We start from the raw sequence: 24,321 nt of genomic DNA on the forward strand, positions 1-24,321 counted from the left end.
GGATCTTTTGCCAATCTTTCTGCTAGACAGAAAAAAAAATACACAGAGCTTCCTGGCTTGGGCGCAGGTGCACATAGTACTCTCTGTAAGTGAAAAGAAGGTAAGTGTGAAACGGCACACCCAAACCATTCTGACAGGTAGATGAGATTTCTAAGGAAAGAGGCTCTAGGAAAAAGGTTTCCTTATAAACAGATTATGCCTTGAATTTCTGTACTTGAAGAGAGTACATCTTTAGGTAATAATTAAGCCCGCCCACCAACTCCACACACCTAAGGGTTGTTAGGAAAGGGTGCAGTAATGACCATGTTCAGCTTGCATCCCCAATGTCTTCCCAGGTGCACAGAGATGCAAGCAGAATTTGAAAGAACTGTGCCCATTGCTTTCTGTGTTACAGACATGCAGGGAGGTCAAACCACTGTTAATGCTAAAGAAAGAGAAATCTCACTGAAAAGACATAAAATGCAGAATAAGGGGCATTTTGAATGTTATGTATTCTTAACACTACAATTATGCATTTAAATATCTTATAAAAGACATATCAGTTGTACTAATCTGCACAAATGTTTTTTGCAATGTACATATGATAGGAGGTTTCATCAGCAAAAATAAAGATATGTAACTTACAGAGCTAAGGGCGCTGATTTTATGTTCCAATTTCCGTATAGTATTTTGTTGACATTTAATCTGAGACTAAAATGAAAATAAGAAAAATATGATTAGTTAGACAACTGAAAATAGAGCATTTGGCAAATATTTTTCACTGACTAATAATGCATTTGGATAACTCATTTAAGATCTTAGTAGAGCTGAGGTGCCAGTCAGTTAGCAGAGTGGTTTTCAACCAGTGTGCTGTGGCACTCAGGGGTGCTGCAGGCAACACTGGCCTCTGTCCCTCGTTCCTTCCCTCCCTCCTCTGATGTCCTCTTGTGTCCTGCCTCCCAAAGGCTTACTCAGCTGTTTGTTGTAGCAGCCCTGGCTACAAACTCTGCAAGCAAATGGTGCCTCTGGGGCTGGCCGGGGAGTGCTGGTTGACAGGAGCTGAGGCGGCCTCAGAGTAAGCATGTAAGTGGGTGAGGGAGGCCAGGCAGGCAGGTGCTGTGCTGGCCTTTCTTGTGCTTGCTGTGTGCAAGGCCTGCCTGGGGGCTGAGTGCCCGGTGCTGAAGAAGAGCTTTTCTACCATGCAGCCCCACCAGCACCTGCGGATGCCACCCAAGATAAGGTGCTGGCCTCATGTTCACCTTTGGCCAGTCTCCACTGGGCCACTAAGGCTGGGGACATCCTCTTCCCAGGCTCCTTTGGGGCAGTGTGAGGAGGCACCTCTCTTTGGGGCAGGGAGGGCAGCTCAGAGTTGGGCACAAGGTAAATCAGGATCTACTGATAAATCTCTGGGTGATTTGAAGCACAGGGTGTTCAAAAAGTAACCAGACACCTACTGAGTTACATTATCCAATAGGTGTATAGTTACTTTTCGAACACGCTATAGATTGGTAAGGATTTTTGACTCCTGATTGTTTAACAATAACAGCAACACAATGAATCCCTCCTAAATTATCCAGTTGGAATTAAGAAAGCTTAGGGTAACCAGGAGTGGATTTTTATGTTGAAGGACTGTGAGTTGAGTTCTGATACTATAAAAGTATTATTCAAAATAAATTCATGTGCTCAGAATTCTTTAAGTCTAAGTGTATGCCCTTTATATCAGACTCCAGCTGATGGATATCACAGTTTCAATAGCGGCGCCTGCAAGTTTACCCTCCTCTGCTCTACACCATTACAAGGCTAAATGTCCACAGTATTTTTTGACCTACACCTGTATCTCTTTACTTGGTCAACATTGTGTGTGTGTGTTTGTGTGTGTGTGTGTATTGGAACACTGAGAGGAACATTCTGAGATAGACCTTTGATCCATCCAAACCAGATGCTCATTCACTGAGCTACAGCTCTTCCAATTGGTTACAATTCCAGTATTTCACATATGCAAACTCTTAAAACTACATGAGCATCCAGAAATGGAAATTTCTCCTGTAATTGTGAAACTAATTCTCAAAAAGAACAAACTATAAAAGCATTGCATGTATAAAAATTTTATTATCAATTCAAGTACCTTGGCTTCTGCAATTTCCTGGTCTGCACTATCCAATACAAATTCTTTTTCTTTTTCCAGCTGTTCTGCTAACTTGTCTACATGAGCGAGTTCTTTACAGAGATATTCATTCTTACTTGCCAAGTCACCCACTTGAGTTGTTACTTCTTTCTTACTATCAAGTATTTTTGTAACATACTTCTCCAACTCACTATTTTTTGTTCGCAGTTCTTCAACCTTGTAAGTCAAAAACAACAAAATGGTTTCACTTCTCTTACATCTTAAGTCTTGGCAGCAAAACATTAGTTCATATCACATACTAAGTGTAAAGGGCTCCTGAGCAGCTGACCATGGTTAAGGTACATTGAAACTGCTTGCTCCTACATGGAAATGGCTGGCTGAGCTTACGCATGACTAAAGGAATACATTTCACACATACTAAGTGGCACTCCAGCTTTAGTCCTGGAGAGCTCAGGCCCCAAACATCTTAGATTATCTCTAACTCTGTGACTCCTTATAAACTCATCAGCTGTCAAAATCCTTTGGATGGTGCCTCAATGAACCAAGTTTCAATAGGAACAGTATATAAAGAAGCGTTTTTTTTACATCAGTAAAAGAAAACTGTCATGTGTGAAGCAGCCCAGTGGTAAGCTAGACTAAGAGAGACAGAAAAACCATGCAAGCACCAACACTTCAGGCGTGCTTCAAAACTGATATGCTGAATTGTTTAGAAAATCTGATAATGGTTAGATAATGAGAACTTTTAAGGCCAAAGTGACCAGCCTATAAAAGCTGGGTCACACCACTGATTTAATATAAAGCAGAGGAATGATGTGTTATTTAAATTGCAAAATAATTAGTCCAGAAGTGAAAGTCAAACCCAGCTCCCATGTTCTTCCCACCAAATCACTTTGCCTCATCTTCCAGAAGGGCTCCAAGACCACAGGCAAGCTCATGGGGGCAAGGGGAACTCATGTTGCAACCTGCCCTCATCATGCCCAGTAGGGCCTCCAGCTGTATGGAAATTGTTGTTTTTCACCTGGAACCTGAATGACAATGAAGCTTTTAAAATCTGCCTATGATGAATGTATGTCAAATTCAGTGTCTTAATTCTAAGGTTAGAAAGCTAGAACATATAATGCAGCTCATGGAAGGTGCCTAATTATGCAGCAACTTTGTTTCTAAGGATCTTGAATGATAACAATGTTCCATGTAAAACATACAATAGAGCCTGAAGCATGAAATAAAATCCAGGATCTATGGCTTTCACATGGTGGGGGCATACTAGAATAAAATCTGTCCAGTAATACTAGCAAGGTTATAATACTGTCTTGCATGACATACTAATCCTCGTGAGACTGTGCAAGTATGCAAGCTCCTAGAGAGGAGCTCACAGCTGTTTTTCTCTTCCCTGATCTTTTCATTGTTGTATCAAGCTTAACCAAGGTTTGCTTTTGTCTGAACCAGGGCTCATGGTTAAACTTTCTCCTTGGTAACAACAAACTGTAAACAAGAATAAACTTTGGTTACAGTTCATGGCTAGTGAAGAGAAAGCTTAACTATAAGCCATGGTTTGGACATGGTAAGTCAAATTATGGCTTACTTAAGTGCAGCATGGCAGCAAAAAATATCGGGGGGGGGGGGGAACAAAGCAGCTGCAAGCTCCTGCCCCAAAACCAGCATGCTCACATGTCTCACTAAAATCAAGTTTGGCTTAGCATGTCATGCAAACCAGCCCTATAAAATACACTTTAATTCAATAATCTTCTGCCTACTGCCGCTGCTAATATTGTAGCCTTTAAGCAAATGAGCAGTCTTTTTTAAAATACTGTTTTTATTTATTTTCATAGTACAGAAGATAAATTTTCAGAAAACAATTGGTACAACAGTAAACTACAAGTAACTTGTCCTGATAAAATTACAGACTTTTATCATGCCATGTGTTAAAGTTTCATTTGATAACTCTAAGAGAACATGCCACATTTTCCCATGAGTGCTGGGTGGATTCCTGCCATAGTCTGAACAATTTATGTATTCAATAAATATTTGTCATATGTTATATAAAAGGAATATGGATTGTGTTTGCCCTTTGCAGCTAATGAGCAGTCTTGTGATCAGCATATGATCTTCTGATCAATGAAATGATATCAAATCTGGCAAACACAATATTCATCCATTTCTAAAGAATCCATCAACCTAGTTTTGTCAGGTCTGAATCAAGACTGATAAAAGCCAAGTAGTTCTGATGCAGCTAAGTACTGTAATTACTCTCCATATACCTCCAGTAAACAAATGAGCTAAACCTATAGGGTTTTGCATTGGGAAGGCCCATTAGTACACACGGATATTGTCATGGTAAAATGCCACAGCAGGTTGATTAACTACTATTATATAGTCATTATAATGTAACCATTGATCCCATGCCATTATTTTGTCTCAACATTTCTAATGAGAGGACAAATCCATTTTTCACAGCAAAATGTTATGTTTATGGTCTAGTTTAGTTGTTACCAGTGGCGTAGCGTGGGGGGTGCAGGGGGGACCGGCCGCAACATGGGGGGGGGGGGGCGCGCTCGCACTCGCAGCTCTCTGCCCCTACCTGGCTCACTCACTCTCTCTCACTGCAGTGCTGGCTGTGCGAATCCGATCCAAGCCGCCGGGTCGCCGCCCACTGTGGAGGGGAGGGTGCCAGGCGTGCGGTGCGGTGCGGAGAGAGAGCGAGGGACTATCTGGGGGAGGGACAGTGCAGCGGGGGGGGGCGCAAATTACTTGCCTTGCCCCGGGTGCTGACAACCCACGCTACGCCACTGGTTGTTACAAATAGCCAAAATTTCAGAAAAATATGACAGAACCTCTGATTGCAGTTGTTGGATGATTTTGTCTTTCCTAATGCTGTCTTCTGATTTTGAAGCTCTCTCACTTTCAGAAAATGGACAACCTAACACAAGCTCTTCTCTTGTTGTCAACCTCTGGGGGGAAAGAAGCAAAAACTGTTTAAAGTACAGTCCTGTTTTGTGATAAGTCTATTTCTGCATTCGGCTGAAAAAATGCAAGTTTTGAATGTTATTGTCATATTGTAAATATAGCTGAAGCCCAAACCAGTATATATTTAACTGAAAGTAAAGTCCACTACGTTCAACAGGCTTAGATGGCAATATAATTGGATGGGATCAGGGCTGGCTGGGAAACCACAGTCAAAGTGTGCTCATCTATGGTTTATCAACAAATTTATAGGTTAAAGACGAAGTCATAAGACAGGTGACAAAATATGGAAAAATAACAGTGAAAGAAAATATATTCACAAAATGGTTCATATCTTTGTATAAATCTATTATAGAGGTTCAACTTTTTCCTCAACAAAATTTGAGGTGGTGGGAACTAAATTTGGGTTTAGAAATTGAAGAAGACGCAGGGTACAGATTGTGGACAAAAGTGCCATAAAAATGCATATCGGCAACATCCAGAGAAACAGCCCTTAAAATGGTGTACAACTGGTACTTAATACCTTGATGCCTAGCCTATATAAAACTGAATGGTTCTCCCATGTGTTGGAGAGGATGTCCCACTATAGGGACATATCAGCACATGTGGTGGGAGTGTCCAAAAACAGAAGTTATAGAAAGAATGCATTTACAGAAAAATCTCTGATTGCAAGGCAGACAGTCTCCAGGACACCACAATTAACTTGTCACAATATATTGTAAATTACAAACAAAGAACTCACAACACAACTATTAATTGCTGCAAGAACAGCTATTGCCAAGATATGGAAATCATTGCAATTATTAACTATGGACCAATGGTATAATGCAATTTGGCAAATAGCATTACTGGAAAAACTGACACAAAAATTAAAAGTACAAAGAGGCCAAAGAAACAAGACAATTTTATGCAGTCTGGTGTGATGTTTATACAAATTATACAAATAATGAAGCATATGGTAGAGCAGTATCCATAGTTTAGAGCACAGTGTGGTGTGCATGAAATACATATTTTATTTTATTTTCTTCCCCTCCTTCCTATAAAGGTAAAGGGACCCCTGACCATTAGGTCCCGTCGCGGACGACTCTGGGGTTGCAGCGCTCATCTTGCTCTATAGCCCGAGGGAGCCGGCATACAGCTTCCGGGTCATGTGGCCAGCATGACTAAGCCGCTTCTGGCAAACCAGAGCAGCGCAAGGAAACGCCGTTTACCTTCCCGTGGGAGCGGTACCTATTTATCTACTTGCACTTTGATGTGCTTTCGAACTGCTAGGTGGGCAGGAGCAGGGACCAAGCAACAGGAGCTCACTCCGTCGTCTCGGGGATTCGAACTGCCGACCTTCTGGTCGGCAAGCCCTAGGCTCTGTGGTTTAACCCACAGCGCCACCCGCGTTCCTCCTTCCTATAGATTACTACAAATCCTAATTGTTACTGATACAAAATACCTTTTACTTATACTTTACATCAGTTCATATATGTAATAATTTTGGTATATACACCTTGACACAACTTTAATACATTCAGAAACTTTTATCTGAGTTTTTTTATGTAATTGATGCATATAATATGCTCTTACGTAAATAAACATATATCTCAATGCAACCATATTAAAGTTTAAAGATGAAAATGAATAAAAACTATGTTACCAAAAGAAAAAATAAGGAAAAGGCCAGGGCTGCTTCCACTCTGGATATTTATTGTGGAATAACCACACTTCATTCACTCACTTTTTACAGGGCATCTGTATGATGTTGTGAACAAAGCATTCTGCTCCCTGATCAGCTCTCATTTTCTTCAAAGCTCAGAAAATCCAACTTTTTTAAAAAACACAAAGGGACAGCTGTATAATTTCCTCAGGTTTAGATGGACTATTGTACAATGGTTTGCAGGCTCAGTTATAACCTAGATAGATTGCTCTAGGCATTTCCTTCTCTATGGTCCATCTGTCCTGAGAGTCTACTTTAACCCTTCCTTTCCACATAGTGTTGCATTTACTATATCTTATCCTTCCCCCCCCCCCAATTGGGGCAAGGCAATAATAATTAGGAGCAAAACGAGGGAGAGGAATTATTTAAAACTTTCCACTCATATGGTCCAATATAATATCCCCACCCCTAACATCTAGGACTGGGTGAAAGGGGACTGGCCATCTGGCTACAGAATGTCATTTTGATTCCTGAAGTCTGGAAACAGAGTTGCTATTCCATTTACAAGCTACAGCAGTATAGCAATAATTGGGTGCTAATAAATCACCCAAGTCTGGAGCACCCTGTTTTCTTTTGTCCCAGAGATTAGGACTAGATCTAAAAGGCTTAAGTTAAATTTGTTGGTGCAAATCCTGGATGCCAAGATCCAAGTCTGGAGCAACTACTCTTTGTGAGACAATGCAAGGAGATTTAAAGCCACAAAATATGAAGCAAAGTGAAGCATGGAACTATATAGGCTGTCATACCCTTAAAATATGTCCTTCCAAGTGCATTTCAATATTTCCCTCTTCTCCCAGCAAAGGAAAACACCACACATTTGGTAAGTTAAAAACTGGTTTACTTACAAACTCTTCAAAGGTTAGGTACATGTGCTTTTCCATACATCAGCCAGAATTTTCCATACACCATCCCTAGCTAACAGGACCAGTGGTCAGGGATGATGGGAACTGTAGTCCCAAAACAGCTGAAGGACTGAGTTTGCGGATGCGTGTGCTATGGTGTTAACCCCTTTCTACATTAATTAGGCATATGCATGTTGCTTACCGTATATGAGATTTGAGACAAGATTTCTAGGAGAAAATTTGTGATGGTAATAGCAACCAATTACCTACAGGGGTGGTTGGCTGTTTCTTGCTGGAGGTCATCAAGCAGAGGCTGGACAACCATATTTCCAGGATGAAGCAGCTCTGGATTTCCTGCATCAAGCAGGGGGATAGACTAGATAGCCTATAAAGCCTCCTCCAGCCCTATGAATCTGTGATACTCCCATGTAAGTGTCCATAGTATTTTTGCCATTATATCTGCTTTTATTTCCTCTGTGCCTAAAGATGACATTATTCATAATACATAAAATACTTCAATCTATAAAGATATGTTTTATGATAAATTATAAGTAGCATTAATTAGACATTAATTAGATGAATTACCACAATATATCATGTTAAGATCTGAGATTACTGATCTCTTCCTTGATGGGGCATAAGTCCCTAGTACATGTGCTTATGACTGCACTATACAACAGAAAAAGTATTCTATAGCTTTTGAAAAGCTTGGATAAACGTGGATAAAAATATTGTAAATTGTCTGGTAAGTGACTTATTATTTATTAATAGCAGATTACATTTTTTAAAAAGACTTGTTAGGTAAAAGGTAACTGTAAAGGACCCCTGGATGGTTAAGTCCAGTCAAAGGCGACAATGGGGTTGTGGTGCTCATCTCACTCAAAGGCCGAGGGAGCTGGCGTTTGTCCACAGACAGCTTTCCGGTCACACGGTCAGCATGACTATACTGCTTCTGCTTGCATTAGTGGAGCAACGGGAGCTCACCCCGTTGTGGGGATTCGAACCGCCGACCTTCTGATCAGCAAGCCCCAGAGGCTCAGTGGTTTATACCACAGCACCACCCACATCCCTTGTTAGGGTAATGCCTAGGCAACCAAATCCTATGTTTACTGGGAAGTAAGTACCACTGAATTAATCTCCCCAATGTGTACACTGGGAATTAATAACTAGGGCCATCTTAAATGTTGAGCTTAGTCCTACTTCTATAACAGTTCACAAGCATGGGTGTAGCTCAGATTCATGTTAATAGAGGCAGGACACCCACCTGTCATTATTCTCCATATGACTCTGTCTAACAGATTCAGAATAAAATGCAGTAGCGTAGCGTGGGGGGTGCAGGGGGGGCCGGCCGCACCGGGCGCAACATCTGGGTGTTAGGGTTAGGGGGTGCAAATCCAAGGGTTAGGGGGCGCAAATTACTTGCCTTGCCCCGGGTGCTGACAACCCACGCTACGCCACTGATAAAATGTCTCAACACCTGTTGTTTTAAATTACTTCCTTTTGACCACAAATGCTCAGAAAATCTGTCAAAATCCTTCTACAATTTTATTTTTAGTTAAGTAATTTTATTTATTTACTTGATTGGGAGGCAGCAGCCCCCCCCCCCGCCATGCCAATGTTCACAAGGTTTTTATTTTTAATCTATTTGTGCTACAATAATAGCAAGCACCAACATTTTCAGTAGCAGGGAAGCCTTATATAGAATCCTATATAGAATCATAGGTAGAGCTGAAAGGGTCCCCATCTAGTCTAACCCCCTGCAATGCTGGAATCTCAACTAGATCATACATGACTGATGGTCATCCAACCTCTCCTTAAAAACCTCCAATGAAGGAGAGTTCACAACCTCCTAAGGGAGTCCATTCCACTGTTGAAGAGCTCTTACTGCCTGGAAGTTCTTCCTGATGTTTAGTTGGAATCTCTTCTTGTAACCTGAATTCATTGGTTCAGGTCCTAGCCTCCAGAGCAGGAGAAAACAAGTTTGATCCATCCTCTGATAGCACTTTAGATATTTGAAGATGACTATCAAATCTAAAGGGCTGTCATGTGGAGGATATTATGACACACAAACGCAGGCAATCATACTCCGGAAAGCCTCAGCAAATAGTGCTGAATCCCAATCTCATACACTCCCCTTTTTATATTAACACACACCTTTAAAACAAAATCACAGAACTCAAAGCTTATTCACACTGATTTTTCTAGTAAAACATAAAAGTCTGATAATGACTTTGAAAAAGCAATGCTAGAATTTCAGTAAATTTTGTGTTTAAAGGAATATTTTAAAAATACCAGATAAACATCTATCACTTATATATGCTCTCCATGATTATATGTTTACTGAGCTAGATGATTTAGTGTTAAGAGAAGGAAGAATCTGCTTTCTAAAATAAACTGGAATTCTCCCCCTTGTATTTGCGATCACAGTTACGTGCTTAGTAGGTTTGCTGAATGAAACTGACTCTGGATTAATTCTGTGCAAAAGCAAAAAGGCATCTGGAGGTGTCAAGCCATGCCTACTTGACACCATGTAAGGCTATCGGTCGCCATGACAGTAGAGTTTGTTTTGGTTGGGGACTTAACGGCTAGGCACACTCAGGGGTAGCTGCTACACCAGAAACTTCTTAAACTTTTATTTTATATATTTAAAATATAACTTTAGAAATAACCCTAAGGGTAGGAGAGGAAATGGCTGATGTATTTCCCATAGATAATACTAGGGACATACTGGATTTTCTTTCATTCTACTCTGCAACCTTTTTTGCGGGTGTGCAGTGGACAGCTGAAAACCCATCTATTCCACAGTGTGGGTTTTTCAGGATTGCAGCTACCCATGCTTACAAGTAAAAGACACCACCACCTCCTTCAAGCAAACACAACTGCTCAGACTTAGCCGCCGTGAGCGCACCTACATAAAACCTCATTTCTCTGCAGCCTGCCTGGCATGCAACTGGGGTGTCTTCCTATTTCTTTGGTGGCCATGGGCGTAGCCATGATTTATGTTGGCGTTGGGGCAGGACAACCCACCTGCCCTCATCATCCGTTCGGCTCTGCCTAGCAGGTTCCATAATGAAATGTATGGTATGATTATGGGAGTTGCAGAGTTGGAAGGGTCCCTCTGAGGGTCCACCCACCTGCAATGCAGGAACAGGCAGCTGCCCAGTCCCATACAGGGATCGAACCCATGAAACTTTGGCATGATCAGCGCCATGCTCTCTAACCGACAGAGGCCGGTTTTTAAATTACTTTCTTTTGACCCCACGCCCCAAAGCGCTGAGAAAAATCTATCAAAATCTTTCTACAATTTCTACTTTTTTAAAAAAAAAATGTTATTTTTTGGGGGGGGAGCAGCTGCCTTTCTCTCCCCCCCCCCCCCCGGCTAAGCCCATGTACCATGTACGCTCTCTGTACCTTGGAAAGAATTTCTCTTCTCCTCCTGCGCCCGGGCCCGGGGTATTTCCTAGAGCTCATGACGGCAGCTAAACTAAGCTAATATTCCTGCCTTTCCCCCCACTCTCTCTCTCTCACTCGGTCGCTCCTCCACTCAGCTTCCTCAGCCTCGCCCGCTCCTTCGCCTCCTTTTCCCTCTCAATCCCGGCGGACCAATGAGCGGCCAGCGTAAGCGGCGACGCCTCGGAGGCAACAATCCCCCGCCTCCTGCTTCACCTCAACGGTCGCGCGGCGTGGGGCGCGTGACGGGCGGGTTCACCTAGTGAGGAAGAGGGGGTGACAGCCAGGCAGCTGTCATGCTCGCCCCCACAGCAAAAAAATAACTAATAATTGCCGGGGTGGGGGTGGGGAATTAATGTCCGCGTCTCTCTCAAGACCCCCTCTGATTATTCTCCTCAGGACGCCCTGAGCGCTTGTTAACTCCCCCACCCGCTTGGCACAATGAACGTCCCTCCCTGGCCCCTCGCGGCGTCTCCTTGGCAACGGCGCCGCGACGCTCCCCCCTCCCCTCCGGCTCTCTCGCTACCTGTTAGACAAAACCGGGCAAGGGGCGCGCTCCTCTTGTTGACCCCGCCCCCTTCATCTGGCGCCCCCGCGCGCGGCGCACTCCGTCCGGCCGCGTCAACCGCTGCTCGCGCCCCAAACGCCGCGCGGCGTTCGCGCGGGCGCCGGGAGGCGGGGGGGGGCGGAGGACCGCCTTGTTGGAAGGAAGGGCGTGAGGCGCCTACAGTTCTATCGCGGGGGCGTAGGTGGGGTGGGGGGACAGGTTCTTGGGCACTGTCACTAGGGCTCGCAGGGATGTCGCACGAGCCCTGGTGCCCTATGTCTGCTATTATTTTTTCTTTAGCCCTTAGTATTTCTTTTTTTAATTATTATTTCAGGGAAATTAAGGACACGCAGAGACAGCGCAAGATTTAGGGTGGCTTCCAAAGATGCCACTATCAGTTTATATGTTATCTCTGAACTTTAGGGCTGCCTGTGTGCCTGTCATAATGTAACCAAAATGGCAGCACCTATGCACAAAGAGGAAGGTACTGTAAAAGCAAACTTGGGTGCACTTTTGGGTGCACGTGAATTAAGACTTGGGTTGGAATAGGGAGTCTTCTCTATGATTATAACTTTTGTTTTTTCAGCCAATACAGCACTGCAACATTTCGTTCAGGTCAGTGGCGTAGCGTGGGGGGTGCAGGGGGGCCGGGTGCAACATCTGGGGGGGGCGCACTCGCACTCGCAGCTCTCTGCTCGAGTGCTAAAATCCACAGTTAGGGGGCGCAAATTACTTGCCTTGCCTCGGGTGCTGACAAGCCACGCTACGCCACTGGTTCAGGTGACTTTCTTAACAGTAGACTCATTTATCCAAGTGCCACTCTCTTGATGCAGCCAAAACAGCACCACTCACAAACAAGAGGGAGGTATTAGCACACTTTAGGTAACCAACAGGTTTGCAAATACACATAAAAAGAACAACTTTTAAGAAAAGAAAAAGCTTAAGGGTGGCAACCCCTCCCCTGAGCCTAATGAGGACTTACTATCATGCTCAGCATATTGGCAGGTGGATGGAAACAGGAAAACTGAGGGGAAGGGGCAGCAGAGTTCTGGAAGAAGGCACGCCCAATTAGATGGACAGCTGTAGAGGAGAATTCCATCCTGCAACATTTTGTTGTGGATCCCACTTACTGGTAAATAATAAGCACTTTAAAATCATTAAAGTTCCTTCTTGGGTTCTGCAAAACAGTTGGCTGAAGGAAGATGAGAAATATGCTTCATGCCTTTCCACATCCTGTAGGTTTTAGCAGAGGGAATTTGTATCCAGGAGACTCTCCTTGCTGCTAGTCAACACAAAGTATCTCATATAAACATATAACTCAGTTTAGAGAGAACATGCTCATTGGGGATTGGCTTCGAGTACCAGCAATCTGCTCATGAAATAATGGAGAAAATAGATTAACTCTGTTTCCATAAAGCCCCCAAGTTATCTTGCATTCTTGATGCTTATCTCTGACAGGTTAGTAGCAATTACAGTTTGCTCTTACTGCTCTCAGATACAATAAAAAACTGAGGTGCTCTGTGGCATTTACCTCACAAATAGAGGCTGGATTTCATGTCACATTGCACAGTAATGTGTAATTTCAAGGCATTAAACAGCAATACTGTGGACATAGTTTTGTACTTTTAAATATTTTTATAAATTAAGTAACATTTTATAGACATAGTATCTTACAGGCTGATAGGTGAACTGATATCAAATATATACTAAACAACATGTTTTATACATGGATTCAGATAATCAAAAGTTGGTTTTCATCTGTAGAGCAGCTAACAGATTCTAGAAACATATAGGAGAATAGCAACATGCTTTGTAGATAAAAGGTATCAGATTAATTGAGGGGAAATGCAGCAGAATAAAATTATCCTCCTTAAAGAAGCGCTTCACAAAGAGTGATATAACTGGGGGGGGGGGTTAACAAGAACGTGATAACTGGCTCCTTTCATGACAGAAATAAGGATAGTCTATAGTTGTGCTATAGAATGTGGAAACAAAGTGGTCATCTAAGCAAATAATTAAAATGATACTAACAAAGTGATAAACTGATGCCTTCTTTCAGTGAACACAATTAACTGAGTTGCTGGATATTATAGTATATGAATAGTAGTATTTATTTATATATATGTGGCAGCTAGATGGTGACTGCGAGCGGCCGCCAAGACCACATAACACCGGTCTTGAAAGACCTACATTGGCTCCCAGTACGTTTCCAAGCACAATTCAAAGTGTTGGTGCTGACCTTTAAAGCCCTAAATGGCCTCCGTCCAGTATATCTGAAGGAGTGTCTCCACCCCCATCGTTCTACCCGGACACTGAGGTCCAGCACCAAGGGCCTTCTGGCAGTTCCCTCAATGTGAGAAGCGAGGTTACAGGGAACCAGGCAGAGGGCCTTTTCAGTAGTGGCACCCGCCCTGTGGAACGCCCTCCCACCAGTGGTGTTTTTTGTGTGTGTATTAGGGGCCATATTCTTTGTGTTTGTTCATTTAAATAGAATGAATTTTAAATTTCCTGCATCTTAATATTACTTCCAGAAGCAAAATGCATAGTTGTAGAATCACACGTTAGTTAATGGAATTTCTTCAGTTATTCTAATAGTATTTTGTTGGGGTTTTTTGCATAGGGTTTATGCAGCAGTCTCCCTGATGACCACCATCACCAACTTTGCATTGTTTCTGATATCTGCATAGTAACTACACCATGGGGAACTGTTGTGGTAAAACGAAGACACCAGTATCTATAATACAGAAGGACACAAATATTGGAACTCCAAGCACAAATGACCATTTATTTCAAAACACTGAGGAAATCAGTTTAGGACCTATGACTGGCTTTTTCCAAAACACAGGAAAAAATATACCAGAAGGGATACAAAATAATGTAGGCACTCCCTCAGAAGCTAGCTCTAATAATGTCGTCGGTTCTCAAAAGTTTGTTAAAGAAAATGATGGTTTGGAAATAACGGATGTTCAATGACATTTGTTAAAATGCTTTTGCCAATTTATATTTATGGTATAAGACTTTGCTATTTTATATTCAGAAAAAAAAATAAACAAAAGCAGAGCTTAAGAGCCAAATCTTTGGATACGGATTCTCATGTTGTCGGGCTGGTTTGCCTGCTTCAGGGCAACAGAGAATGGCAAAACCATTACAGTGCCGATGCGAATGACAGCCTTTCTCTGCAAATATCCGTGATCTTCCCATGCTCTTCCACAGCATCTACTCCCGCCCCTCTGCCCGCTAATAAGAAAAATGCCGTTAACTGCCATGGAAACAGCTGCAAGGGAGCGAACAACAGTGGTCGGAAAGCAATACAGTACAGTACTGCATTCTGTAGCAGTGTCCGATCGGAATGCATCTAAATGTCCGGGAAAGTACGGACGTGTGGCAGCCCGTGTCGGCAGTCCCTCCATAAAATTAGCTCCAAAACAGCTTTGTTGCGATTTGCAATATTGGACAAAAAAGTAAAAAGCTCAACCACTGTGCCAAAAGCAACTTTTCTGTCCGGATTTTCACTGTTTGAAATATGCCACTTTTTTGCCGGTAAGCACTCCTGATAGGAACTCACGGGCGGGTTCTATTGTGCGCACCCGGAAGGAATTTTGTGCGACTACATTTGGACAAAAACCATAGTTTCTCTAATCCTGTGCTGTATAGGCAACTTCCGGGACCTTCTGACAAGGATGTGTGTTGCTCAATGGAAAACAAATGGCGAAATCAAGGACTTCGGAGTAGCTGTTGCGCAGCAGAGTGTCCGCCCAAAGGTACCAGCTGTGGCGAAAGTTCCTTTAGAAACAGACGCGCATTTTTTGAAGGGGAGCAACCCAATCCAGACAGTGTGCGACTCTTCACTATTTCTTGGATCTATGTAGATCTGCGCGCGTTGCTCCTGATTTCTAGATCTATGGCCACCGCCTGGCTACTCAACGCGCTTCCCGCGTGGGCAAAGGGAGCTGATCCCCAGTAAGTAGGGCGACGGGTATCGGGGCGCGCTGGGAGAAGCTGGAAGGGGCTTCTCTTGCCATGCTCTTCCCATCTTCGTGATGGCGCCCCGCGGGAGCTGGGCAAGGTGTCCTTGAGAGGATCCGGTGCCTTTGGGCGGCAGTCCCATACGCAGAGCCCCATGTAGCCCGACGGGGGTTTGCTTTTTTGTCCTAGCAAGGTTGCATTCAGTTTAATTCGGGCGGGTGGGTCGCGGAATGTGCCTTTTCTATCTCCATTGCCAGGCCTGCCAGCATGGAACAAAGCTTATTCGGGTGCACAGCCTGGCCTTGGTCTCCATCAGAACCTGCAAAAATATAGTCTCTGAGCACAGAAGCAACTGCTGCAATTTGCCCAGGGTGGTTGTGGTGCAGCGCAAAATTGAAAACGTTTGCCACGCACGCTTTATTCTTGGTGCTATCCCAATACAGGGAGTGGAAACCTGTGGTATATCAAAAGTTGAGTGCTGAAAATCCGCTTTCCGCCAGCCCTGAGACCTTCACGTTTGGCATATATTGCTGGGTTGTGAAATTAATGAGAGTGGGAGGAAATGTATTGTTTCCTTTGTAGCTTAAGGCCTAATAACTAATAATCCCTTTTTGGTATTTCAAAGGATTAAAATGATTAACGTAAAGCCACAAATTACCCTAGCAAATCTTTTATAGCCTCTCATATGAGCTATTTGAGGGTAAACAATGAATTCTGTGTTTTTTCCTTAGGCGGTCGATAAAACACAACTGGAATAGGCAATTTCTGCATATTATTCAGTCATATAATACTCTATTATCTACTTGTCAGAAAGGAGAAATAAGTCTTTTAAAAAATCTGATTCAACAGAATTGTTTTAAAAGATTTTCCAATGAAACACAGACATTTTGAAAGGGTTTTGAAATGGACTGTGCAAAACGTGTATCACCCTATGCTGTTTTGATTGTTTTGTTAGACTAAAACATGATAATCCGGTCATCTCTGAGGAAATGCTTCCAGTTACACTGTGTCCTCAAAGTTCCAGCTGCTGGCTTCAAATGTGCAACGAGAGGACTGATCCTGCAGTCTGTTTCCCAGGATGTTTATCAGAATTTAGCTTTAGAAGATTGGATCCATGATAATATGAATTTTGAAAACAGAAACATTCTTTTCCTTTGGAGAAATTCTTCTACTGTAGTGATTGGTAGACATCAGAATCCTTGGCAGGAATGTAACCTCAGATTCATGAGACAGAATGGTATAAAACTAGCTAGAAGAAAAAGTGGGGGAGGAACAGTTTACCATGACCCTGGCAACATCAATCTCACTTTCTTTACAAATAGGAAGATGTACAAAAGAATGGAAAATTTAAAACTAGTGGTTGGAGCATTGAAAGCCCTGCGGCCCCAATTAGATGTGGAGGCTACAGAGAGATACGACCTCTTGTTAAATGGAATTTTTAAAATCTCAGGAACGGCTGCAAAATTAGGAAGGACTGCTGCTTATCACCACTGCACCTTGCTCTGCAGTGCTGATAAATTTATTTTATCAACTGTGCTCAAAAGTCCTTACAATGGGATTAAAAGCAATGCCACGCCAAGTGTACCTGCCTTAGTGAAAAATCTCTTTGAAGAAGAGCCTACTTTAACTTGTGAGATGCTCATTGATGCCATTGCAGAAGAATATGCTGCATACCACCAAATTGATAACCATATTGTTGAAATAAATCCAGCTGATGAAACAGAATTCCCTGGAATTAATAACAAAGCAAAAGAACTGCAATCCTGGGATTGGCTATATGGCAAAACACCAAAGTTCAGTATTAGCACATCCTTTAATATAGTTGATGAACAATCTTGCCTTGAAATGAAGATAAATGTGGATGTAAAAAATGGAAAGATTGAAACTTGCAACATTGATGTGCCTCCTTTCTGGTTGCCACCAATCATGTGTGATGAACTGAAAAACCATCTTATTGGCAGCAAATTCTGTCCAAAGGAAACCACTGCAGTAGCAGCTGCTTTGATGAGAACATGCACAGATTATAAGATACACGGCAAGTGGAATCTCTTGTGTGAGAATATAGTATCTCTAATGTAGTTGATTCCTGATAATCAATCCTTTATCAATACAGTCTTCTTCTAGCAGAGGGTTTTAAGGACTTGGCTGAACGTGAGATTTAATAGTGAAGTAATAGGCTGCTGAATGTAAACAAATTCACTTTTTATTAAAACATAAAGAAAATAAAAAAATACAAACTTGTTAATCAAGTCAGTTTTGTTTTTTAAAATGGTTATCACCAGTCCTTAGAAGTCTTCTCTTTTAAAATTTACATATTTATTTCTTAAAGTTAGCATCCTACAGACTTGCCCAAATGGATCACACAACGGCTTGCAAACAGTATAAAACAAAATAAAAATACTGGTAGAAGGAAACATAGCATAGTATAGCGTTAAAAACATGTACCTAGACATTCAAGACAAGAATTTTAAGGTCAATTTATGCCTTCTGAATTCCCAGTTCTAGTAAGACATGGCATGCGTGAAATATAGGAGTCATGCTAGGCATTGTTAGCTTGAGAGCCTAAGCCCATTTACTTGAAAGCAACTTCTACTTAAGTCAATTGCCAATGTAAATGTATTTAAGACTTTGGTGCCCAATTACTTCTTAGCCGTTTATTAGGAGGTGGCTTTAAAAGAGAGACCTAGAACATAGGGATTAACCAAGAGGCCACCATTTAATGGAGGTTCACAGGAATGTTCTTGCCTTCTCCCATTGTTGACAGGTTGGCATAGTGCTCAGTCTTGCTGTGCTGATTCTAGAATGTCGAAGCCTGTGTCTGTCTGGGCTGCTTTCCTTTACAAGAGTTCTGCCTCTCCTCAAAAGTAATCCATAGTGAAAGATAAAAACGTATTATGCCAGTGTGGGGTTCCCCTAATGCGGGAAACTCCATTGTTGCGTGGTGACATCAGCCTGTTATTGTGACAGAAGCTGCATAACTCCGCCCCCCCCCCCCGAATTCTGTTTCTTCAGTAAATTGGCATATAAGGCAAAAGCTCCCTGTACGGTTCCAAATTCCTTGAGCATATTAAGTGGACAGCTTTATTATACATAGCTGTAGCATATTACCAGTTTTGATCCCTAAGGAAGTTAGCTGCTTTTTCACACAATTAAGATGCCTATAATATCTGAGTTTGGAAGATTTTTGCTACTTGCTTAGTTCAGTGATTCTTGAAATACAGCTTGGGAACCATCAGCATCCCTGTTTAACTTGTGAGTGGTCCCTGAGGTTAATATGGGGTGTATTCAGACTAAGCTAGTTACATCTTTAGTTTAACTGAAATTAGCCAAGTTTAAGTTAGTCATGATTAACTTGTCCTATGGCTATGTATGGGACTAAAGGAAAACTAATTTAGTCTGAATCCAGCCCAGTGAAAATAAGAGGAAAATGCTGTCAGAGGGTTTCTTTGACACTTCTACCACATGGTGAAGAAGCAACCAACTTCTCACTTTAAAATTTAAATCTATATGCAGTGCAAATGGCTGTAGTGAAAACTTCTATAAATCTTCCAGCTATATGCACAATTCTTTCTTGTGCACCAATCAGGTTTTTCTGAATTGTAGCTGTTAAGAGACAAATGCAGTAGTCAAATGTTTTACTTCAGAGGCTTTTTTAGAGGATCCTTCCACATGGTATGGGAAGCAAATCTGATAGCCCAGCACAAGGAAGCAAATCAGAATTGTGATCTTCACTGACAGTTCATTACTCTGGGGTAAACATGTCATTTTGTTCAGATAAGCTATCAGGCTGATGTGCAGATTAAAAAAAAAAATAGAATCAGTTTACTTTACAAAAATGCATAGTGGATGTGGTGGAATAAAGTAGCTCTTGCTCAAAAAAACAAACACACCAGTGAGGCTGGTTGGTTTGGGAACTTAGGGTCATGTTTTCTTTGTATGTTTAGTGTGAAAGATGTCTACTGTAGTTTCATGACATGGTCTCAAATCAAAATCGCAGTATCCAAGGCAAAAACGACCCTGTGGAAAACAAATTATTCTACCAATTAAGCCATTCAGCAATTCAAATTTATTTTAAAAATTATATTTTTGTATTCGGTTCCCACCTGTGGTTTCTTAAAATAATCAAGGCCTCTTCCAATTTTAATCATCCATCCATTGTTGAATCTGTGTGTTAAATGCAAAAAAGAGAAGTGCTTCCTCAAAAATATAGAAACTAGACATATGTAAGGTTAATAAGAGAAAGAAAATAATTTCACTGCACTCTTAATATGTAAAAAGCTCAGGGAGCACAATGAGCAAAGAACAGATGATAGTTGGCAATTTCAATCTCTGCAACTTTCAAGTTCCAATTGAGTTAACAACAATGTTCATAGCAGGGCATGCTCTTAATTTGCAACATGGAGGAGTGATGCAAGTGTCAGCCCTTTCACATACAAATACCATTTCACAGACAGTCCAACAGAAGCCTATGGGGGGTGGGGGGGTGGAGAACATATGAAGTAGGCCATCTTTGCCTCTCCATGGCATGCAAAGTTGAAACGAACAGTTGCCTGTTAAATATATATTAACCATGGGTGTACATGTAAATCTTTTGACTGCTCTTCCCATCATTTGACTTGCTGTAGTCATTTTTGTTCAACAGCAGGCAGGCAGGGGGACAAGTGGCAATTTGAACAGTTGGCAGGAGACACCACTGCTAATTACTCTTAAAAGTTAACAAGTTTCCAGAACCTGAACTGACAACTCTAAGGTTTGAAGATAAACTTAGGCTGGAATTCCAACCATGTTTACTCAAATGTAAACCCCACTGGATTCAGTGGGGCTTACTTCCAGGCAAGTGGAATTAGGGTAACAGTCTTAGTAATCAATTATATGGGTGATAGCCAGTGTTAGTCATTCTCAGGGTTGAGCTGCTGGAATAAATGTTATCAATTGATTTCAATGGATATACTATCATTATGATTTAGTTGATTATCACCACCTGTATCTTAGACAATCAATGTGGAACATTTTATTCACATGTCACCAACCTAATTTCTCGATCGTGTATTGACGGAGAATATGATACATCCAGAGTAACGCCAAAATCTTTCAGGGATTGTTGTATCTCTTCTAGGATAGTCATCTGTTGACTCTTTTCATTGCCCTGTAAAGATTTGTTTGCTTTAAAAAATCAAATAAAGATAATGGCCGACATACTGTAAATTCATATTGGTCGTATTTCTCAGAATGAATAAGCCCCTTCAATATTTTCACTTTTACCAATGCAGATACTCAAATTTAATGTTAAACATAATTCCTGCCAAGGTATCTTACGAAATGGAATGTGTGTGTTTGGTAGATGGAATAAGTAAAAGTTAAGAGGCTAGATGTCATAGGACAAAAGATGAAAACACCACACACCAAACCAAGCCCCACCTACACACACGTCTAACTATGGATTCAAACTAAGACTTGCGATGAAGTCTATAAAAGATTATTTACACGTTTTTAAAAAACTAGACTACCAGCTCTCCAAACACAGTTAAGTTATGTCATTTGTAGCACACTGATGGCTTGAAAGGAGAACCCCCCTGTTGTAAACAACATCTTTTGCATGAATACCATCCCAGGTTCAATTTTTCACATCTCCAGGAAGGCTGAGAAACCACTTGAAACATTTGAGAGTCTGGCTAATCAATAGACAGTATCAAGCAATCGCCTAGTTCAGTATACAGCAGTTTCCTTTATTATAACTATAATTACCTAAATTTAATTACTATTATTTAAATTTGTATACCGCTCTTCATCCACAGCTCTCAGGGCGGTTCACAACATAATTTTCTTCTAATTAACATTCTCTTCTATTAATAAAAACCTCTTATTTCCCTATTGTAAGTAAACACAGGAAATTTGATGAGTGGCTATTCACAAGCCTTGCCCGAAAACAATCTCTCCAGTACAAAAAGTGTGTACTTTTAGGTGCAAAATATAGCAATCTTTTCCATCTTGTTTCCCTCACTACTGAGTTGTTGAAGATATCTGTCAGAAATAGACCGGTATCCTCAGAAAGAAAAAAGATAGCATATTAATTTCAGACCCATTCTGAATCCAGAATATATTATTACTGTTAGCAAAATGTTAACTGAAAAATTCATTGACGAAAGCAAATCCTTTTTTTTTCTTTTGGCATGGCAATTACAGTGACTGCTTAACTTCAGTAAGTACAATTTTATATGGAACAACACTGCAACCCTATGCATATCATATTTAAGAATGTTTGGAGAGCTGGTGGTCTAGCTGTTGCTGTTATTATCATTATCATCATCATCTACTCAGAAGCAAGTATCACTGAATTCCTTGGGACACAATCCAAGTAAGTGGACTGCAGTCAGGGTAAAATACTTACTTCATCATGAGAAGTAAGAAGATGTATAGTTTTCACTTTGCATGGTCCTTTAACAAGCATTTCACAGAATCTTAAGAAGTTGTACAACTGTAAATAAGTAAATAAGATTAATTTTTTAGATGGAAAAGAAGAAATCATTTTAAGTGCATAAATCAAACATGTCTTACCTGATGGACTTGCCTAATATAAGGGTCCTCAACCCAAACCTCTGTAACAGTTTCATTAAGATATTCTTGGAACAGATTTTCATAGCTGAAACCTTTTGAATTTTCTTCTATTTTAATTTGTTTGTGGTATTTTCCATCTGAAAAGAAGAAAACTTTTCACTTTGAAAAAAAATGCAGTATGGCATCTTTGAATGAAAAAAATAAATACAATATATAATTCCACTGGCATAATAATGAAACTTACATTACAGCTTCATACCTTCTTTCTCTTTCTCAATATATTTCTTAATCTCTTCTGCCCTGTCCATGTAACTTGTTATTTTGTCTCTGTAATGAGCCTTTTTCTTCTGATCTTTTGTTGCTGAAAACAGAATACAAGATGCAGAAAGAGAATGAAAAAAATAGTTCATCAACTCCCTTCCTTTCACTTTAAATTTTAGACCTGCATGCACACAACAGGGGAATGACCAGTACCCAACTCTTATGACAAGCCCTTTAGATATTTGAAGATGGCTATCATTATCTTCTCTTTCCCAGATTAAACATACCCATTTCCCTCAACCGTTCTTCATAAGGCTTGGTTTCCAGGCCCCTGATCATCTTGTTCACCCTTCTAAAGGACCATGGACTAAAGGGTTACGAATATCTTTGAATTTCCTTAAGGATTATATAATTTTGTGGAGGATATGTTTGCCATAAAAACTTACTGGGCAGTTAAGGCTTATTGTAGCATCTAAGGTAGCATAATCTACCAGGCCCAATTCAAAGTGCCGGTTTTGACCTATAAAGCCTTAAATGGCTCAGGACCGCAATACCTCAAGGACCACCTCTTTCCAGATGAACCTACCCAAACCCTGAGATCATCTGAGGCCCTATTTTGTGTGCCTTCTTCACAAGAGGTCTGGAGGGTGGCAACACGAGAATGTACCTTTTCGGCAGTGGCTCCTTGTCCCTCTTTAACCAGGCCTTTGGCTGATTGGCATCCAATGCCATTTTAAAATGTGTTGGGGAGGATGGGGGTTATTGGGTTGTTTTTATTTTGATTATGTATTTTGTGTTTTTATATTGTGATTTTAATAATAATAATTTTTATTTTTTTATACCCTGCCCATCTGGCTGGGTTTCCCCAGCCACTCTGGGCGGCTTCCAACAGAATATTAAAATACAATAACCTATTAAACATTAAAAGCTGCCCTGTAACCGCCCTAAGACCTGCAGGTATAGAAGAATGAATACAAAAACTTATGGAATATGCAGAAATGGTGAAACTTACCGGAAGAATAAGGAATCAAGATAACAAATCTTTTATAAAAGAATAGAAATGGTTTATTGAATATTTATAGATAAATTATAAACAGATAAAACCATTGGAAGGATTATCGTAACAACCTTAAGTTTTATAAGAGTATGTATGTAAAGAAGATGAATGAGTAAATTAAGTTAATTGGCTACGCAGAATATATTAAAAACAAATTAAGGAACCCAGAAAGAGGGGGAAGGAAGTTTTGAAATGTCAAAATGATTGTAAAATTAGTGAAATGTATAAATTTGAAAAGTATAAATGAAAAATAAAATGAGAAATAAGACCTGCGGGTATAGGGCGGTATATAAACTTGTTAAGTATTTTTAAAAATTAAAAATCTACATATTATTTCGTAAGCAGGGTGTTCCTAAACAAAACAAAATAAAATAAAAAAATACCTTAAGAGACCAACTAAGTTAGTTATTGGTATGAGCTTTCGTGTGCATGCAGACTTCTTCAGATACTCATTTACAAACAGCGCAGGATGACTCGCTTTATTTAAACAGATAATGGGTTCCACAATCCTATACGCATCTCCTCAGAAGTTACACAGGTTCCCAAGGGACTTGCTCCAAGCGCACCCAGGACTTTGCCGCGCTCCTCTGCCTTCAGACGGCACCTAACCGGGAAATTCACCTGCAGGGAGCGACGGGGAGGAGAAAAAAGCCTCACCTTTGAGGACCCGAATCAGGAGGTCAATCCCTTCCTGATAGCAAACAAGGGACTCCTGGAAGCGAGAAGCCGAGTCCAGCTCCACCGCCCGCTTCAGCACCAGCACCGCCGGGTCTTCCATGGCCGCTAGGAAAGCGCGGCGTCGGGTTCCTTGCTTAACAGGGCGATTCGCCGCCGTACGGGGGGAGAGGGGCAAGCCTCCGGGAGACACCAGTC

General features: G+C 41.2%; 3 protein-coding genes across 17 annotated transcripts in view; 1 reads left to right on the forward strand and 2 right to left on the reverse strand.

Annotated features, from left to right (window-relative positions):
* TSGA10 (testis specific 10) overlaps positions 1 to 11,728 on the reverse strand; it is a 37,003-nt gene extending 25,275 nt beyond the window's left edge. For 7 of the 11 annotated variants that reach the window (XR_014510440.1, XM_083437729.1, XM_083437727.1 and 4 more), the window contains exons 1-4: positions 11,024 to 11,497; positions 4,936 to 5,052; positions 2,105 to 2,320; positions 625 to 690 (exon numbers count right to left, since the gene is read on the reverse strand). Coding sequence is in view for 6 of the 11 variants with exons in the window: in XM_083437729.1 (XP_083293855.1) it covers positions 625 to 690; positions 2,105 to 2,320; positions 4,936 to 5,052; positions 11,024 to 11,083 (459 nt within the window). In the remaining 5 variants the exon portion in view is untranslated. Of the gene's footprint in view, positions 1 to 624; positions 691 to 2,104; positions 2,321 to 4,935; positions 5,053 to 11,023; positions 11,498 to 11,588 lie in introns of those variants that run through there. The other 4 variants (XM_083437724.1, XM_083437725.1, XM_083437731.1 and 1 more) reach the window with 2 other exon arrangements.
* A 601-nt stretch (positions 11,729 to 12,329) lies between these two features.
* LIPT1 (lipoyltransferase 1) lies at positions 12,330 to 17,820 on the forward strand. 4 transcript variants are annotated; one of them, XR_014510451.1, is made up of 3 exons: positions 12,330 to 13,067; positions 14,230 to 15,569; positions 16,307 to 17,820. XR_014510451.1 is itself a non-coding variant. In XM_083438022.1 (2 exons), the coding sequence occupies exon 2, from the start codon at positions 16,539 to 16,541 to the stop codon at positions 17,652 to 17,654; it is 1,116 nt and encodes a 371-aa protein (XP_083294148.1). In that variant the 5' UTR covers positions 15,181 to 15,569; positions 16,531 to 16,538; the 3' UTR covers positions 17,655 to 17,820. The 4 variants fall into 4 exon arrangements, 2 of the variants coding, with proteins under 2 accessions (XP_083294148.1, XP_083294147.1); XR_014510452.1 differs by having other exon boundaries at positions 14,230 to 15,370; XM_083438022.1 differs by lacking the exon at positions 12,330 to 13,067 and having other exon boundaries at positions 15,181 to 15,569; positions 16,531 to 17,820.
* MITD1 (microtubule interacting and trafficking domain containing 1) lies at positions 17,761 to 24,239 on the reverse strand. Of its 2 annotated transcripts, XM_083438141.1 has the most exons (7): positions 24,106 to 24,239; positions 22,390 to 22,491; positions 22,131 to 22,267; positions 21,964 to 22,050; positions 20,606 to 20,721; positions 19,679 to 19,739; positions 17,761 to 19,592 (listed from the first exon to the last, which is right to left on the reverse strand). In XM_083438141.1, exons 1-7 carry the CDS (start codon positions 24,224 to 24,226, stop codon positions 19,497 to 19,499), a joined length of 720 nt encoding a protein of 239 aa, XP_083294267.1. In that variant the 5' UTR covers positions 24,227 to 24,239; the 3' UTR covers positions 17,761 to 19,496. The 2 variants fall into 2 exon arrangements, with proteins under 2 accessions (XP_083294267.1, XP_083294268.1); XM_083438142.1 differs by lacking the exon at positions 21,964 to 22,050.
* Positions 24,240 to 24,321: the final 82 nt, after the last annotated feature.

The sequence above is a fragment of the Podarcis tiliguerta genome, assembly GCF_965153285.1.
Source record: "Podarcis tiliguerta genome assembly, chromosome: 4".
Taxonomy (NCBI): domain Eukaryota; kingdom Metazoa; phylum Chordata; class Lepidosauria; order Squamata; family Lacertidae; genus Podarcis; species Podarcis tiliguerta.